This window comes from Rhipicephalus microplus, chromosome X (genome assembly GCF_043290135.1).
Source record: "Rhipicephalus microplus isolate Deutch F79 chromosome X, USDA_Rmic, whole genome shotgun sequence".
NCBI classification, from domain to species: domain Eukaryota; kingdom Metazoa; phylum Arthropoda; class Arachnida; order Ixodida; family Ixodidae; genus Rhipicephalus; species Rhipicephalus microplus.
Window position 1 is genome coordinate 14,705,661 of NC_134710.1, and position 20,320 is coordinate 14,725,980.

The 20,320-nt window shown below is 45.1% G+C and overlaps 1 protein-coding gene across 1 annotated transcript in view; it reads left to right on the top strand.

Annotated features, from left to right (window-relative positions):
- sli (slit guidance ligand) overlaps nt 1–20,320 on the top strand; it is a 332,159-nt gene that overhangs the window by 214,575 nt on the left and 97,264 nt on the right. The window contains exons 8-9 of the mRNA XM_037426601.2: nt 6,110–6,276; nt 18,055–18,202. Coding sequence (XP_037282498.2) covers nt 6,110–6,276; nt 18,055–18,202 — 315 coding nt within the window. The remainder of the gene's footprint in view (nt 1–6,109; nt 6,277–18,054; nt 18,203–20,320) is intronic.

The window sequence follows — 20,320 nt, forward strand, 5'->3', positions numbered from 1 at the left end:
GGAAGCTAAATAATGTTACTGCAATTTTTGTGCCTTGTACGTCATTCGAAAAGTTTGCCACGCTTTTGTATGTTTGCATGTTTTTCTTGTAATGTTGCATTATGCAAGAATATCTGAGTAATGAATAGTTACTCTACTAAAGGTATATCCTGTGGTGAAGATATTTCAATATTGAAGCTAGTAAGTTTTACAAGAAAAATCACCAATTTGAGAAAATAATGATTTTGTACCACATTGCGATGTAATTTAGAGCACGTGGGGCTCCATTTGAAATCAGCGTTTCATCGAAAAGAATTAGATACTTCTTATGTGGCAAGTTTTAGCGCCACTTTTTTTCGTATTAAGGAAGAAAATGATGTTTGATTCTTTAAATAATTTCGAAACAATAAGTTCTTATTTATTAAGCAAGATACCTCCTCCACATCCAAAGCCTAAGAGGCCGCAGGCGCCAACCATACGCTTACTACATACGCCCTTGTTGCCAGACTCCGCCAAGTTTTGCGTTTTTTATCCCGAGCCCAGCGACAATTGCCCCTGGGGCGGACACTCGCACACATGCCATGGGAGTGTAAACAAGCGGGAGAGGTCCCTAAAATTTCGCCAACCACCGTCGAGCATGAAGCGGCCGCCAGGTATCCCTGTCGGTCCCTACGGGGGAGACTCCCGCTAAGCGCGTCCTGCAGGACAAAGTTTTTCTATTCCGTATGAACAAATGGGAAGATAGGCACCATTGGGGAACTACATGCTGCATTTACTCATAAGAACACTTTTGCATTTAGTTTAGCATATTATCACGGCAGCGATGACGTAGTGGTTAGAACATCAGCCTCGCATGCAAGAGATCCGTGGCTCGAATCCCGGTGCCGCGCTGTTTTCAACCGGATTAAAAAGAGGCCTGGGGTGCGGGCTCACCGGTGAGCACCGCTGGTAACGCACTCCCTCACCAGAGAAGGATTGGCCACCCTGGTGCAGTATCTGGCCACTACTTCCAAAATGTATACCTCAATTAACTCACGGCCCTCAGTCCTCAGCGGCTGCGAAGCAACTGACCACGGCGGCGGTCAGATCTGCAACGCAGCAGAGGGTGCTAAGAATCTATGGATCCGGACAGGCCGCCATTGGAACCTGAACTTGGCAACGTTTAACGCTAGAACCTTATCTAGTGAGGCAAGTCTAGCTTTACTATTTGATGAGCTAGAGGGCAATAAATGGGATGTAATAGAGCTCAGTGAGGTTAGGAGGACAGATGAGGCCTATACAGTGCTACAGAATGGGCACGTCCTTTGCTATCAGGGCTTGGCTGACAGAAGAGAATTGGGAGTGGTGCTCCTTACTCACAGAAACTTAGCTGGCATCATAGAGGAATACGATAGCATCAATGAAAAGGTGGTAGGTATCGTAATTAAAGTCAATAAGAGATACAAGACTAAGGTGGTACAGGCTTATGCGCCTACGTCCAGCCATGATGACGCTTCAGTTGAAAGCTTCTATGGAGACGTGGAATCGCAATGAGTAAGGCAAAAACACAGTATGCTATACTGATGGGAGACCTTAATGCAAAGGTAGGGAAGAAGCAGGCTGGAGACCAGGCAGTAGGAGATTATGGCATCGGTACTAGAAATGCCAGACGGGAGCTACTAGTAGAATTCGCAGAACGCAATATTTTACGGATTTTGAATACCTTCTACCGAAAGCGAGAGAACCGTAAGTGTACATGGAGAATCTCATTAGGAAGCGACAAAGCATAAAAGCCTCAAGTACAACAGACAAAATAGAGTTGGTAGAGCTTTCGAAGTTGATTAATAAGCGTAAGGTATCCGATGTAAGAAAGTATAACAGGGAGAGAATTGAATGCACTCTTAAGAACGGAGGAAGCGTCAAAGCAGTGAAGAGAAAACTTGAGATATGCAAAAACCAGATGTATGCACTAAGAGACAAGGAAGGCAACGTAACTACCAATATGGATTGGATAGTAAAATTAGCAGATGAGTTTTACAGAGATCTGTATAGTAGCCAGCACAACGACGACCTTAATATAAGAACTAGCAGTGACCCAGATGACACTCCACCAGTAATAATAAAAGAAGTAGAAAAAGCCTTTGGAGAGCATGCAAAGAGGCAAAGCTGCTGGTGAGGATCAGGTAACATCAGATCTGCTGAAAGATGGAGGACAGATTGTGTTAGAAAAACTAGCGACCCTGTTTACGTGCTGTCTTCTGACGGGAAGAGTATCAGAATCTTGGAAGAATGCTAAGATCATCCTAATACATAAAAAAGGAGAGGACTAGGACTTGAGGAATTACAGGCCGATCAGCTTGTTCTCTATAGTATACAAGCAATTTAAACAGGTAATTCCTAACAGAATTAAGACATTAGAATTCTGTCAACGAAAGGAACAAGCAGGATTTCGAACAGGCTACTCAACAATCTACCACATTTATACTATCAATCAGGTAATAGAGAAATGCTCATAATATAGCCAACCACTATGCATAGCCTTCATAGATTACGAATAGGCGCTTGACTCAGTCGAGACATCAGCAGAAATACGGGCACTAGAGAATCAGGGCGTCGACGAAGCATATATAAACATCCTGGAAGAAATCTACAGGGGATCAACTGCTACCATAGTGCTTCATAAAGAAAGCAATAGAATACCAATCAAGAAGGGTGTAAGGCAGGACACAATCTCCCCAGTGCTATTTACCGCATGCTTACAGGAAGCGTAGAATGGGAACAGTTAGGGATAAGAGTTAAAAAGAGTACCTTAGTAACCCGCGCTTCGCCGATGACATTGCATTGCTGAGTAACTCTTGGGACGAATCGCAACTCATGATTACGGAGTTAGACAAGGAGAGCAGAAAAGTATGTCTTAAAATTAATCTGCAGAAAGCGAAAGTTATGTACAACAACCTCGGTAAAGAGCAGCGTTTCGAGATAGGTAATAGTGCACTTCAAGTTGTAAAAGACTTTGTCTACTTAGGGCAGGTAATAACCGCGGAGCCGAACCACGAGACTGAAGTAACTAGAATAATAAGAATGCGGTGGAGCACACTAGGGAAGCACTCTCAAATCATGACAGGTGCTATCCCTCAAGAGGAAGGTATATAACAGCTGCATTTTGCCGGTACATAGCTACGGAGCAGAAACCTGGATACTTACAAAGAAGGTTCAGCCTAAAATGAGGACGACGCAGCGAGCAATGTAAAAGAAAATGGTAGGTGTAACCTTAAGAGACAAGAAGAGAGCAAAGTGGATTAGGGAACAAAGCGCGAGCAATGTAAAAGAAAATGATAGGTGTAACTTTAAGAGACAAGAAGAGAGCAAAGTGGATTAGGGAACAAACCGGGGTTAAGGAGGAAGGTATATAATAGCTGCATTTTGCCGGTACATAGCTATGGAGCAAAAACTTGGAGACTTACAAAGAAGGCTCAGCCTAAATTGAGGACGACGCAGCGAGCAATGTAAAAGAAAATGGTAGGTGTAACCTTAAGAGACAAGAAGAGAGCAAAGTGGATTAGGGAACAAACCGGGGTTAAGGATATAATAGGTGAAATTAAGAAGAGGAAATGGATATGGGCCGGGCATGTAGCACGTAGACAGGATAACCGCTGGTCATTAAGGGTAACTAACTGGATTACTAGAGAAGGCAAGCGGGTTAGGGGGAGACAGAAGGTTAGGTGGGCATATGAGATTAAGAAGTTTGCGTGTACAAATTGGCAGCAGCATGCAGAGGACTTAGTTGACTGGCGGAACATGGAAGAGGCCTTTGTCCTGCAGTGGACGTAGTCAGGCTGCTGCTGCTGATGATGATAATGATGAATATCACGGAAGTGATTGGCTTTATCGAAAGTACAAGGCTTGCTTTGGTCGCCTTTCATTCTTTTTTCCAGCCAGCCAGTACTTAGCATGGCTAGCCTTCCTGGTCTTTTCTCATCTTTCTTGAAATCGCTATATCAGTGCATGGCTTCGTTTCACTTGATGAAGTCGTTCTTGCGCAGTCTTCATCAAGCAATTCGTTCCGTTGCGCAGTGCAAACGTAGCCTGTCTAAGCTGTCCAAGTAACTCGCGTTATAATAGGCTGCAGCGCAGTGAAATTAGCTTTATGAACTGCAAACACAGAAATGTAGAACTTTTCATGTAATACGGCCGCATCAAACTGCCGCGGTGTAGGTGTCTGATTGTAACTAGAGTAATCGGCACTTGCTCAACTTTCTTCGTGAGACTTGAGTTTGCGAGTTGGTGAATTTGTAAGACTTGTGGAGTGTCACAACTCAAAGTAAATATACTGTGGCTGAATAAAAACTCACGTGCCCCCCATATTCTGAGGTAAGAAACCACGCTGGAAGAGCATGTACAGCCTTGGTATTAAAAAAAGAAAGTCACAGCTTTGCCGGAAAGGCGAAGCAATGAACGGGATAGCAACAAATTGAAAGGTCACGCGCAAAATGGAAAGCAGATCGAAACATGCCCCGTGTTTATCACGCATGAATGACGCACGAAACGTACTCACAGGTGCGGATGAACGCGAATAAGCGTCTCTTTTGTTACTTTGTTGTGTCTGAAAAGCGCGCTTTTCGCAAACGGAGACTGCAATGATTGCAGTGACCTTTGTGCACCCGGTAAGTACAGCAGAATTGTTCTAGGTAAAGCCCGAGGCCAGGCAAGGCGTACGCCCTTACCCTCCTCGCTGCCGCGAGATTAGGGCGCGTGAGGGAGCGTCGCTCCCCTTCTCTAAGCCGGGCAAAGTACGCGTAGAAGGTATAGAGTGGGCGCCGCCGCACAATGTGGTGACACGCGCTCATTGCGCCATCTTGCTGGTAATGCTGAAAACACGATTTCCCGCCAAGATGCTCGTGAGTAGCGGTAAGTGGTAGACATAAGTAGCTTGCCGTTTAAACAGTGAAGAATGTGCTACGGGAGTGGCTCAGTGGTTAACGCCTCGCTTTCAAGACGCAGTGGTCGCACGTTCGATTCCGCGCGCCAAAGTGTTTTTTTTTCCTGGATTCTTTTCTTTCTTGCGTTTTTATATATATAAATGCGTATACATACATGGTGCATGACATTGACGCCGCCGGCATTAATCCAGGCGAGAGTGCTCATATAATTACTGTCGCAGTAAAAAAAAAAGAAAATGCGAAAATAAGCTCTTCATGCGCCTATGCCTCGAGCCGACACAGTGTTAAATTGAGTGCAGCGCGCGCGCACGTATGCTCCCACGTTGACCGTGGCGACCCTAGCGGTAGCTTGTGTCCCGGCATAAAGCTTCAGGAAACGTTTCTTCGGGCGAAGTTTTTGTGACCAGATGCAAAGCATGGTAGATGCGCTGGCTACCATCTTACCTCTGGATTTTTTTTTTTTGCTTGCGCGGGTCGGATGTCCATTTGAAAGGCTTCTCTCTATTCCGTTTTCTTTCTTCTGTGCGCTTGCGAGCTGACTCTTTCCGCACAGGCGCTGCGCCGTGCTCCCTACTGGTCTGCAGAAATTAGGCGCCTTCTTCTTAGCACTACCACCACCATTTTTTCCGCATGTGCGGTAAGACGGCTGGAATATTCTAGCCACCCTAGTGTGGTAGGCCCTATTCTTGTTGAAGGGGTGCAAGCAATCTCATTTGGAGTTCGTGGGGCGGCTCACCGAAGAACTTTTGCCGGGTCAAGAGTACTGGTCGTTCCATGAATTCTCTTCTCAATAATGAGAATAGGGAGGGGCGTGGAATGTTGTAAAGAACAACAGAAAATACCTCGGTTCAAAACCGTAGCGCCCGCTCACAATTCAGGCGTCGGGCACCACATTTGTTACAACGTGGTCTACAATACGCTGAAAAAGACAGGCAGCGATAGTGTGCGAGAGCCCACGACAAAAAAATTGGGGGGAGGGGGGGGAGCGGGTTGAGTGGTGTTGGAGCTGGAGAATGGGTGTTCGGTTGCCGGCCCCGGGATGTGCATTTTGACTAGGCGCTATGCTGGAACGCCCATGTATACTTGTGCTCCTTAAGGAACCTTCATAACAAACTCCCAGCTGCATGCCTCATAGTCATGTCTGTTTGATTTAGTTTAGACAGCCGCTGTGTGTTTGGGGTGGTGTGGCATGAGGGACTACTCTCACGCAGGCGGCTGTCGGAAAACCCGCTGTCGTGCGACTGCCACTTGTCCTGGCTGGCATCTTGGTTGCGGCGTCACCCACGGCTGGGCCTCTTCACTCGCTGCAGCATGCCGGCTTCTCTCAAAGGCAAGGCGGTCGCGGAGCTTCACGACGACGACATGATCTGTGACCTCGGTAAGAAGCGCTCATTTCGGCCCCAAACCCCCTACGAATTCCCTAATGAATTCAAAGAGGCGAAACCGTGACAAGTGGTTGCTCGAATGTCAATGTCGCTGTTTCGAAGCTTCATGGCTATTTACTATATGCCCAATCGAAATCTTAGTATAATCTAGCAGTAGCGTGAATCCATAAATACCGACCACAAGGGGGTATATTTTGCAAAGTGGATATTTTGTTTTTATGCATATGTCTCATTTAAAATTGCATAAATTTAAAATTATGCATTCGCATGTAATAATAATAATAATAATAATAATAATAATAATAATAATAAAATTCGGCAGATCCCACGTACCTTGAAAATTGATGTTGTGCGAAGCATGTGGATGGTTGGTGATTGTGCTGTAATTTTTTATTAAGCGAGACATTATAAAATGGCGCTGAAGATATGCACAAATGCCCGCTCCGACATACGCAAGGAGGTTTGAAAAATTATGAACCATGTCCCCGAAGCCTGATGGAATGCGAAGCAGCAGCGGTGCGCACGGCGTTGACCCGGCTGAAACGGGCGTTGACGCGGGTGCTGGAAGAACAGATTGAAGCGAAACTCGGTGTAGCGTTTACTCGAGTAAATGTTTGTTTTAATCGCAAAGACACGGGAGGTGGGTGGGTCTCCTGTAAGTTTAATCGCAGAAAGACTGTTCGCTCGATGTGCGTTCGAACGCTCCGAGCGGTGGAGAGGGTGAAGCGAGCGAGATGACACGCGGTGAGCGGCGACAGACTAGGAAGAGAGTGATGACAACGCGCCTACACTGCGATTGAAGGCGTGACCTATTTGGCACCGCCCAAACACCTGCGGCCAAGGGTGCGTGGTGCGGATGGAGGGACAGCGTTACACAGGTCTAGTCAAAGAGCTGCTACGCATCTAATAAGTCTTGTTGGAGTGGAGGTTGCAGGTACACACCAAAGGGGCGCCTATATACTTCAAAGTGAACCCGCGCCACGCAGGTGGCAGCCATCTTGCTATAGGCAAGATACGGGAGCCAAAGCTTGTCCGCTGAATCTTGCCGCCGTGGTTTAGCGGTTGTGGCGGGCATTTAGGGAGAAGTTCTCTAGAATAAGAAGCCAAATAATAGGCAACAATACAGTCGACTTTATTCTGTTTCTTCTGGCGTTTTTCTTGCAAGCACGCAAACCGAGTAAGGGTATGTAACACTGGCTTTTACAAAGAAGCATACTCGTGAGAGCAGACCTCGCGTTCTCGTCACTTATTTTCCTGTTTATTTCGTTCGTATGACAGAATCGTACCCTTATGCAGTTACGTGGTATACGAATGTCTGTCCCAAGCATGACACATACGGACATGCTCATCGAGAAAGATATTCTCATCAAGGCTTTGATCGAGAGTCATTACTTTTCTCAAGACAAGCTTAATACCTTCGAAACCAGTAGTTTGATTTAGCATACGCGTGCTTCAGTTATCGGCATTCATCTTGCAGTCGACGCTATTGGAATAGTTTCTATCTGCAGTTTCTCGATACAATGTCGTTAACTAGGAACGCTCAGCTCCTGTCAATGAATATAATGAAAAAATAAAGGCTGATCCCACGTACACTAGGAATCTATGATATGCGAAGCACGAATGAGGAAGGTTGATATGTCACTTTAAAATCAGCACGCTATTAGAGGAAAGACGAAATTATGCTGCACATGACTTCTATGTCATGATTATCATGTTTGCGCCCGGCATTTGTGCTCGTCGTCCACTCACGTCACGTAATATCAAATTTGGTATATGTGAAGCCAGCGGAACGGCCGCGAGCGCATTATGTGCGTGGCATGTAGACATGCTCATAAGTTACACGCATCTCATGAATATCATGTTTGCACCAGTCATACACCTTTGTCACCCATTCACGTCCCGTAATACGAAATTTGGTATACGTGAAGCTAGCGAAACGACCGTGAACACGCTATGAGCGTGGCGTGTAGTCATAATTTAAATGACATGCATGTCATGAATTAGACGTTAGGGTCTGTCGCTTACGTTTGCCATGAAGTCATGTCATAGCATACCACATTTGCAATATGTCATTTGAACTAAACCACCGCAAGAGCAGCAAGACCGTGAAATGTAAATCATGACATTCATGAGATATATGTCATGATTTTTATGTTATGACTATAGTCACTTGTGCTCGTCATACAGTCGTGTTATGTCATACCAATTTCGGTATAGATACCATTTTTTGAAATGGCCAGGAAAGGTAAAAGTCGTAAGCGGATATATATATATATATATATATATATATATATATATATATATATATATATATATATATATATATATATATATATATATATATATATATATATAGAGAGAGAGAGAGAGAGAGAGAGATAGATAGATAGATAGATAGATAGATAGATAGATAGATAGATAGATACGGTTAATTTCGCCCAAGTTCGCTAAGAAATGTTTTGCGTTTAAAATACACTATTGACAACCTAAGTCGTAAGTCAACGAGCGTATGCACATGCAGTTTATCATCATACATTCCATACCCAAAGTCCTCATATCTGACTATGGTAGTCGCTCACAATCTCAAGGTGTTTCCTTTTTTTTTGTCATCAACAATCAATGCACAGTACGGAGTCTCTGTGCAACATTGGGCAAGCTCATAGAGTTTCACACAATGATAGCTATAGAGGTGAATCTGGCGCTAGTGTCTACGCGGGCTCCTTCAGCGGCGCTTGTAGCCCCATGGGAATTACGGGAAGTACAGGCTTCGGATCTGCTTCGGATGAATTATATTCTTGAGATTCACGATGCTTTTTTTTTTCTGAGTGTAAAACAAAGTGATATGAACTTATATTTCATTGAAACTTACGTCATTTATTTGTACGCAAACTTTATTGCAAAAAGTTTTTGTTACGAGGCTACAAAAGTGAAACCTGGGCAAATTTAACCACCAGGGTATGCATCGCTCTGCCATTGCGTTCCAGATTTGGCATTAAGATGTAATGAATTTTTCTTTACAACACTAAAACAAGCATGCTTGTTTTGCTCTTGAAAGTACGCATTATCTATTTATGGAAATAACAGTACAGTATTAGGTGAGAAACACTTAACGTTTCGTCTTCTGTGACGCTGAGTGCGTCTGTCCAAGTGGTCTGCGCCCGACGCTCCTCTGGCTCTGTTATAAAGCCGAATCAGCGGAGCGTGACAGTGCGTCTACTTAGCTTCGTCGCCGTTTTGCAGTCGACTTAAATGAGCTTAGGCAAGACGTGCTCGTGAAAAAACATGAACTTGATGCGATATCCTGCACTGGCATGAAACGCTACAACTATGCGCAGCGCTGAGTGGACAACGCTTCGTTTAAACTGTCAAATACGACTCCTAAAGCTCGAACATCACAGCCAAACAAGAGACCTAGTGCATGGTATTCAGCCTCTTCGAACAACAAAAGCACTGCTTCAGCGCTTTTCACCGCCATCCACTACCCACGCTGCGCGAAGAACGAATCTGAAACTGTAGAAAAAAGGTCTGTAGACAGTTCGCTAGCTAAACCTATCCAATTCGAAGCCTGTACTTGCCATAATTACCATGGGGGTACACGATCACGGCGCCAGATTTCTCTTTAGGTATTATTGTATGAAACTTTATGGGTAAGCTTTTGCGTAAGAGTGAGTTGGCTATTAATTGAGCCTTTTTCGTTTCATGAATCTATGCGCTGTTCTCATATAGTGCGCTCTGCTGACAGTGCTCGATATTTGACTTCGAGCGTATTCATAAGCCCATAAGCCGACGGATAATGGGAGTGCATCGTCAACGCAGACATACGAAACTCGGACGGATGCGTGCTTCTCTGGCGTTTTCGGGCCCTCTGAGGGAGCTGCTCTATGTATGAGGGGAAGCTGCAGTGAACACCCTCCTCCCCTCTAAGACAAGAGCTTTTGGTATATGATATTCTTTACTATAGCTTGAGAATAAAATCATGCTCTTTCGGCTCACCCTACAATTCTCTGGGGTAGATTTTTGTTCTGGAGCTGTTTCATCTCCCCTTAAAAAACATGGAGGTTTTTTTTTCGTAAGAACTGTCGTGTAGGTGATGCAACTGTCACATCTTCAACAACTTCTTCGAGTTGAATGCATATAACGGCACGAGTATCCTAAACCTCGGTTATGGCTGCTTTCTTTGGAGCTGGAACGAGCATTTCACAGTTCAGAAATATTAGTTTTACTCGCTGCGCTATAAATAACAAAATAAAAGGCATGAATGTAAGAAAAGACAGGTTCCTGCGTATTGTCGAAGCAATGTTAACTACCCTCATAATAGTTAGCTGCTCTTTTAATTAACACAACAAAAAACCGATAACAAAATATCGAGAGTCGATGGTCCATTCAATTTAAATGAATAGTTAACAGTGTTCCTATTCGGGCACTGCTCCAGGGGTATCAACAAGCACAAGTGTACCACTTGACTTGGCAGGTGTTCTAGAAATGTGTCAAGCCCAGCCGGACGACTTGCAGGTCGCAGCCCAGTCCGGTTGTAACAGTTCGACAAGAAGTGTCTCTAACATATGTGATCGCCGTCCTTACATAGGCGGCTTCAAGTTTGCAAGCGTTGTACCCCAAAAAACTTCCGGTTGTCACCTCGTTTACCACCTCTTAAGGGCAAAACTGAAAGCGCGTTTTCAAGTTCTTTTCAGGGTAAGAAAAGTATTTCTCGTTTTTCACATAAAAGGAACGTGCGTAAAGTACAAGAGAATGTTTTACCATTCTTATGGAACTCAAAAGAATATTTATTTCAATATGTTTTGCCAAATAAGCGAAGGAAACGGTACAAAATCAGCGTTCCACTTTCTAAAGCTCTTGCTGTCCACTGATGCTTTTGAGGGACATAGGTGGACAAAACCGGATGTCATCGAGGGCCTGTGTTTGTAAACATTGAAGGGGCCTATAGGCTTCCAGTCATATACAGTCATCTTAAGGACACAAATATTCAACAGGATGTCCCTACGCACTTCGAACATTTGGGTCCTTAAGAAACCTGATAGGAAAAAAAAGAATGACTGTGAGATATGTGAAGACATGCGTCGAGCTGTCAACAACTGTTCCGGCATACAGTTTTCATCAAGCTCGGAATATGCTACTGACAACTGAAACATTATCCCAGAGCATCCTTTCGCTTGATTTATGTACCCATAAGAAAGGCGCAATGTATCCATTACAACGTCCTTCCGCCACAACACCGGAGAACATCTGGAACATTTGTGCGGCCGCAGCGGCTTGAGTTGAGGAAGGTGCACTGTCTGCCCATGGCAAATCGGCGGCATGCGGCTTCACCTGAGAGGTGCCCGCGCCACTCCAGCAAATATTGCTTTAACCGCATTTGGACATACGTCATACGTTTAACATCCACATATGCTTTATATAACCAGTTGTTTGTAGTTGGAGTAATGATGCCGACAGCAACATGGATATTAGAGAGTTTTAGTTTAGCGCGCGTAATGGCCTAGAGTACGCAACGCGCTAGAGGGAGCAAGAATGGACATGCGCTGAACCTAAGAGAGGTGCGTGCGTTTGCGCACGCAAGAGATGCGCACACCAGATCTAGGCGCTTACATTGCGCTCGCTACGGCCGTTGCGCACCTTACAGGTGGCTCTCGCGAGATCTCGAACAGCCGAGACCAAAACAGACAAGATGGCTACGACCGAAAACACTACGGTGGTCGTGGCAGTGAACGAAGTCCGTGTGAATTTCGGTGCAATTGGAACCTAAATAAGTAACCTGAAGCCAATAAGTGACAGATGCAGTGGATTGGGATAGCTGCTAAGCTAGAGCGCAGCGTTGAACGACTGAACAACGTTATTTACGAAGAAGCAGGAACACGATAATGACGTGAAGCACCGCGACGGATTTGTGGGTTGTGTACGGGGCGTTGTGTGTGGGATCCTTTTGAACTGTGGTGGTTGCTGCGTGTGTCTGACTGGAAAATGTCTGAATAATCGCCCGCAAAAGCATTCTAAGTGTTAAAAAGCAAAGCTTAGTTCTGGTCAAGCATTAAGCGTGCACGCGGATGCACGTTAGTGTTCTACGAAATTCGGGTGGCTTTTCTTGCACACGGTGCCCTCGTCATTGTGAAAGCAGCCATCACGACGTGAAGAATGACGCGTGAAGATGCCGCCGCCAATGGGGCCATTTTTGTATTCACCGTTAAGCAACCTCAGTTCGGTTCTTTTTCTTTTGTTTTGTCTCGTAATCTTAGGAAACGTCGGTAGCAAACAATAAATGTTAAATTGGCACTAAGCGATCGTCTTCGCCGTGTCTGTTCCTCCTGTTGCAAGTTGACTTATCCTCAACACCCCATACGAGTACTAGCGCGTCCTCGGAAAAGATCGCGTGGTCTCATACCCTGATTTCTGTGTTGCGTCAACTAATATCGATTATTACAACTTCTTGTCTCGCCACAAGATGGTGCGAAGCAACACTCAAAGTCAGACCTGTTGACGCTCGTGTGCAGTTCACGTTTCAGATGTTGCGCACGGTAAACTGATGCTCTAGGACGCAGCCTTAAACGTATACCGTACGCAGCGCGCAGCACTTTGCGGACTCACAGCATTGCGTACACTAAACTAAGATTATCCATTAGCAACACCAAACGCGGTGAGCTGATCTGAAGCTCCGGTGATCGCGAGGATGTCAGCCCCTGACACTGCTACATGAATCAACTTCAGTTGATGGCGCCTAACTAAGTTCTAAGTTAACCCGACGTGACGGCTCTACCATAGGAGTATATATGTAATGCTTATAAACTTTGATAGCCAGCAGCACTGCGCCCGCAATAGACTTTTTTGAAGCACACTAGCGCCGCCAACGGGCGCACAGGCGCTTATGCGAAAAGTTGGTGCGCCGCAGCAGCCGCCGCGACGAGCGTGCGCACCTCACGCTTCAACTTTCCGTTTGCGCCGTGCCGGCGCTTCTCGAATGAGGTGAACTCGGCAAGGTGAGATATATTACTGCGTGATTCACTCACAAACTTCAGGGTTTAGGTGCGTTTGCCTGTCTACGGTTTGCACTTGTACCCCTGTTCAACCAGTTGAGCGGCTCAGAAGCGTCAGTTAACTATTATTATCCTTTAGAGTCAGTTCGCCTTCGGCATAAATAAAAAGCAGTACAACTTGGTTGCCTAAAAGGTGCAAGCACTTTCCGTAAATTTACGGATGCACTAGGAATAAATTTCCTTTGACGCTATTTATGATTGAATTGTACGGTTCTGGTATGTTTAAAGAGTGCTTTAGAAATAACTGGTATTCTGTAAAATAAGATACATTCACTAGTTGTGTGCGCGTCGCCCGCACAATATGCCCATACCAACTTTCCTTGGCACTGTAACTACAGGTTGGTATAAAACTTGCAAGGTGACAAGAAAGAAATAGGACTAGGAAAGAAATATTCACATTGGAAACGCTCACTCACGACTGAAAGAATATTGCACTTGTCAAAAAAATAAGTAAGAAAATGTGGGTGCATCGCGCATGTCTCAAGGAGGCACAAAAATGCAAACAACCAACACGCGTGTTTACAGTTGATTAATAAAATTAGGTTTCTTGTGTTGTAACGATAGCGAATGTAACTTGACTTAAACAAAGTGTGGTGTTTTTTTTTTTTTATGTCTCCGAGATTTCTCGCGTCATCTGGTTAGGGTGACTGTGCAAAATTACCAGGCCTTCGAAGATGAAATTGCATGTGTATGACAGAAAATGCGAAGCGCGATAAGATGGCTTCATTCAACGACTTTTGATGCTCTCTGAGGCTCGTGTTAATACATCAAACAGTCTGACCGATGTGTATACATGTGAACACAAAAGGAATTCGGTTGGCAAGTCTTGCACAGCAATTAAACGAACAATTGGCATGCCTCTCATAGTACTTTTCACTGCCCACTGCAGACCCCTGTGACCATTTGCGCTCTATAGAATAAATGGTACTAAGCTTGTGGTACAGATAACAGAACCCTCACCTCGTATCGCTTCCCCATTTCATCTCAGACTGTGCAGAACGTATGCATGAAATAACTGCATTATTCGTAGTTTTTTTCGCGCGTGCAAGTTGCCCGCATCAGTCTTTGTTTTCAGTGCGAATGAACTGTTCACAAACCGATGCAATTTGATATAGGCAGGACACCGCGCCTTCTTGCAGCTGGGAACGATTTCTCAGGTAATGTGCCCAAGTTTTTTTTTTCGCAGTCAGTGCAGAATATTCTCCCAGCAAACATGCTCCGCAGAGGCACCCAGGCATCTTATAAGAAACCGCAAATTATCAGAGTAAAGTATCTCGCGTGTCTATTCTAGTTCCATGTCTTTGTCTTTAGACACGTTTAGAATGTGTTTACTTTTCCTATTTACAGCACGTGACCTGTCCATAAAAAGTCACAGTTTCGCCAAAATGGCGAAGTAATGAATGCGATAGCAACATATTCGAATGTTTTACGAAGCAAGGCTGGCATTTTTAGGAGCAATATTAATTGTAGTAAACAAGCGCTTGCAAAGTAACCAAGTTTCCTGTGGCGTGGCCGCAGTAGATGACCACAACAAGGCTCGTGCGTAGTGACGGCGTTGATGAGCAGCACCTCCCGGGGGCAGCGCATGCACGTAGGGCTATACGTCGTGTGCCGCCGCTGGTGGCAGTTTGTTATGTGTAGAGCACATCTATATGTGGACAGCCGCTCCGGTACACTTTAGGCACCGTTGTTTTTCGTGTTGAGAGCGCAGCCCGCAGAACCTCTCGCCTGCTTGGGGGGGGGGGGGGGGGGGGAAGGGGCAAGAGCCGCTTGCTGATCGTTGCCGCGATAGCGCCGCAACGTAAAGAAGCGCACGCCCCCCTCCCCCTTGTTGGCTCACGAGATAAGCCCGCTCACAGAACAGCCCGGCCGGAAAGGTGCAGAAAGAGGAGGCTATATATATATATATATATATATATATATATATATATATATATATATATATATATATATATATATATATATATATATGTGTGTGTGTGTGTGTGTGTGTGTGGGAGTGTGTGTGTGTGCGCGAATGGAATGACGGCGGCGACGACGGCAAAAAAACAGCCGAGCCTCCATGTAATTGCTCTTGATTGCTCTTGCAGTTAAATTTTAAAACAATTCTAGAGCTGCATTTTCTGCAGTCTTGTGTTAACGGCCCAATCAAACCGTGATGTTATCAAAAGCCCTAGCGCTTTATGAGCAGTTCATGGTTCAATAACTATGGTTTCAGCGTTCCTGCTCATATTCCTCACGATATCATGCTGTGACCGCATGTATTGGTACGCAGCGACTCGCATGCCGCTCATCTTCTACGTTCGATGTACATCCGCCCAGTGATACCTACAATGACAGGGTTATCCATTTTGTATATATGAAACAATTCATCTGGCATATACCATGTTAATGAAACGATCGTGATGGCTTCGTGGCGTGTGCACGATGTTATCTCTGTCATTTACGTAATGTTTATATGACATTTGTTTCGTGATGAAGAACTTTGTGACCTGTCATTCGTGTTATCGCGCGCGTCACGTGATGCGCGTTACGAAAAGAACAAAGTGCCGCCGAGATGAAGGGAAGACGTTGCACGGAAAAGCGGTTGACTTTGTCAGTTCTTGTGTACGTCCCGTTGGAACTTTGTTCCTTCTGTAACAACCAACAACAGCTAGAAGTTTTGCGTGTGATTTGCACTCTTAGATATGGAAAGGTAATGAAATTAGCACTATCATGTCATCTTGTCATGTGTAACGTGATGTATATATGGCACGTATGTTATTCTACTTATGACCTCGAATTTCCCTCACGAAGACGTAGGTGATAGATAGATAGATAGATAGATAGATAGATAGATAGATAGATAGATAGATAGACAGATACACGGACAGATAGACGGATGGACAGATAGATAGATAGATAGATAGATAGATAGATAGATAGATAGATAGATAGATAGATAGACGGACAGATACACGGACAGATAGACGGATGGACAGATAGATAGATAGATAGATAGATAGATAGATAGATAGATAGATAGATAGATAGATAGATAGATAGATAGATAGATAGATAGATAGATAGATAGATAGATAGATAGATAGATAGATAGATACGGTCGATGTCGTCGAATTTCGCTAGGAAACGCTTCGCATTTAAAAGAAAATAAATGCACTGCAGAACAAAAGCAAATAAAACCAACGATAAAAACACATGCGGCTGAATGTGAACCTTTATAAATACGCGAGCATGAAAAATAGGTCCAACAGCATTTGCAATAATACACTGAAGTAGGACACGTAGGAACAAAACCACGTTGAGGTGGTGGTGGTGGTGAAAAACATTTATTTACAAAAGAGAGGTGTAGGACCTCTGTAGAGGCCCCTACAGACTAGGTGGAGTCTCTATTCCGGGACCCCATTGGTTAAAGCCGCCGTCTTGGCTCTCTGGACCAAGGCCTGCTGGGCCTGAAGGTCTGAGCAGCCGAGCAGGGCCGCCTCCCAGTCCTCTCGCCTAGGGTTTGGGTTAGGAGTAATGGCTGCGTTAGCTTGGCAGGCCCACACCATGTGGTAGGTGTCTGCCACCTCCCCACAGTGCTGGCACTGTCCTGTGACCGTAGGGTCGAAATGTTTGACTATGGCAGGACATAGCAATGTATTGAGAAGCGAGTGAATGAACACCCGAAAAGCGTATACGAAATATTGAACAAGATTTCGTCGTTTGAGTGAAACGGTCAACGAAACTAAATCAAGGAAGGTGAACGGATTCGAACAGAATGTGAAAATATATAAGCACACAAGGTAGAACTGGCGCAGCATTCCACCTATTTGATTCGAACAGCTTCTGCACACGGAAGTGAAAGAAATATAGGTACGCGCAGACATTGCTAGCTCTCTTGAAAGAGAGATCGAAAAGAGCTGCGTCACAGATTCTCTTGTACGGCATGTGTGAAAGAATGAACGGATTACGTCGCATGGAAGCTAGTTTCATTTGGCTATCGTTTGAGGAAAGAACTGAACTCAATATGCGTGCGTTTTGACTCGTGTCCTTACAATCGTCTTATACTGTGCTTCTATCACGTTATACTTGCGCTAATATACTGCATGTAACTAGTGAAGCCCACTCTAATGTTTCTGCTTACAATACTTTAAATCATTTGCACGCGGTGCAGTTTCCTGCGTGATTCTAGAGTAGGAAGTTTGCCTAAACGTCTAAGGTTAGTTGTAGACACATGCCTACCGTAAGCGTTGAAGATGAATCTGAGTGCTTTTCTTAACGGGTTCAAAGCAATCGATATCACATTTGTTGTGCGGGTCCCAAGCTGCGCCCGCATATTCTAATAATGGCCTAACTGATGTCGTGGAGACCACAAGCCCATTTCAGGGAGTGCAAACCATCGTGCGATTTTCTAGCATGTAAAGTTATCTCAAAGCCTCGGAAATGATGTTTGAAAGTTGCATTCTGTTATCAAAGAAATGTGTCACGCTCATAGCGCAGATAAGCGTTTTACGTGAAAACAACGAACTGAGAAAGCTCTGCGCAGCAGCAGGAAATTGATATACCGTTTCCGGGCTCTAGCGCTGCGGTCGACGGTATAGCTGGCTGGTGCAGACGGGCAGTTTGGCACGTGCTCGCTTGGTTTGTAAACTTTTGCAGTTGACTGTAGGTATTTATGCATGTATGTGCGCATGCAATGCAATCGCAACTCTAGATCGCTGGCTGACGTGATGCGGCGCGCAGGCTCTGGACTTCCGCGACCTGCCACCGGGAGCTGCCAGCGCGCCATCTCGTGCCCGTTTCCGTGCAGCTGCGTGGACGGCGTGGTCGACTGCCGTGACAAAGGTCTCACGGCGCTGCCTCAGCACATACCTGAAACCACTACTGAGCTGTGAGTGCACTTTCGACGGGGCCCATAAACCACTGCGAGGGCTAGATAATGCTCTATATATTTCTTCCTGCTTGTTTGCAAGACAGGTGAACAATATGAGTAGCGTGAGTTCCGCCTATCATACATGGTATGTTAGCAGTGGCGGTTTGCGGTAAGTACGGAATTATCGACGCCATTTTAAATCGACATCGCCTGTGTTAGCCACTGTAATCGTCTCATAAGCTTACTGTACGTATCGAGCAACTCGCGTAGCTATAAATGTTCAACAAGGGGTGAATTTAATACCGCTGTCGCACGGGCGCCAGCGAACTCCGCTCACCTCTATGCACGTGTAAAACTTCATGAGTAAGTTGGATGGAGATTCAGTTGAGCTTTCACCAGAAGCTGCCTTTTAGGTGCTGCTGTTGTTTGTACGCAAGGTTTTCTGTCTAATCTCGCTGAAAGCATTCTAAATCGTACCATGACCGCAGCGGTTGTGAACGATAAAAACTGCATTTTATTCGGTACAAAAATATTGCCTTGGTTTTTGTCACAGAAGCACGTACCATGTTTCGGTGGTATTGATTGATATGTGGGTTTAACGTCCCAAAACCACTATATGATTATGAGAGACGCCGTAGTGGAGGGCTCCGGAAATTTAGACCACCTGGGGTTCTTTAACGTGCACCCAAATCTGGACACACGGGCCTACAACATTTCCGCCTCCATCGGAAATGCAGCCGCCGCAGCCGGGATTCGAACCCGCGCCCTGCGGGTCAGCAGCCGAGTACCTTAGCCACTAGACCACCGCGGCGGGACAATGTTTCGGTGGTAAAGCATGCAGTTAGCGTAAACATTATTGAGAATTAACTAACAGAAAATGATGCAAAGGAAAGTAAAGGGTATGCTGTCAGTAGTAATTGTGACGTAGTAAATGTGACGAAAGAAAAGTGGAGGAAAAAGTACCTTGCCGCTGGCAGAGACGGAATCTACAACCTTGCAATAACGCGTCCGATGATATATCACTGCGCTACGGCGCGCCCCATCCCCTTTATTGGGTGTACACATCTGTGCATTGAAACTTGAAGCGTCAGTCAGCTCCGCTAGTAGCCATGAGGGGAAGTATAGAATGCTATGTGTCTGCCTGTAATTGTCATGTAGCACGTGATCTTATTTTGAGCTGACCAATAATCCTTCGCACGTACACTATACCTGAAGTTGTCAAGTCCGCCAGAACGAGACACCGACTATCAGTGAAGGAAAGAAGTGAAAACTTAAGGGCTTGCTATTCTTTTTTAGACACGATAATAATGAGAACTAACAATGATTTCAACGGAAGTATAGGGGATGTTATTGGCAGTAAAATGTGAAGAAAAAAAAGCAACGAACGCATTGTTCGAAAGTCGCAGTTTTGGTCCTTGCTAGTGCCAAGTTATCTTCTCGTTGCTTCTCTTTCTTCGAATTTTCATTAATATTAATCATCATCATCATCCGCCTGACTGCGTCCACTGCAGGACAAAGGGCTCTCTCATGTTCCGCCAGTCAACTCGATCTTGTACTTGCTGCTGAGACTTTATACCCACCAACTTCCTAATATCATTCGCCCATCTAACTTCCTGTCTCTCCCTAGCCCGCCTGCCTTGTATTTAACATTACTTACATTACATTAATATTACATTGATACTATTTAGCAGTAATATCTTCTGTGCTTTTCTTGGCATCACCGTCTGTTAGTTCACAATAATATTGTGTCTAACGAAGAAAATCGAGCCCTTATGTTTCCACCTCTTATCGGAAACGTGCATAACGGAAGCGTGTTGGCAGCAGTGTTCGGAGCGACTCACACACGTCTCGCGTTCAGTCAATGAGGTCCTATAATGACATCGACGTAGAAATGCAGTTTGAATGCTCGCAACGCACGCCGCGGCTGCGTACTTTCGAACATGCCGGACCGGAGAAATTGGGCCAGAGTACCCCTGCCGCCAACTTGCGGAGAAGGGGTGGCAACTCTAGTACTTTTTGTTACACGGGCGGCGCGTTGGCGAAGTGGCGCCGTTTGGCCACCTCTCCTATTCCACTACCGTGAGCAGTACACTGTACTGTGAGCGTACTACATAAAAATTAGTGTTGCTAGCACTC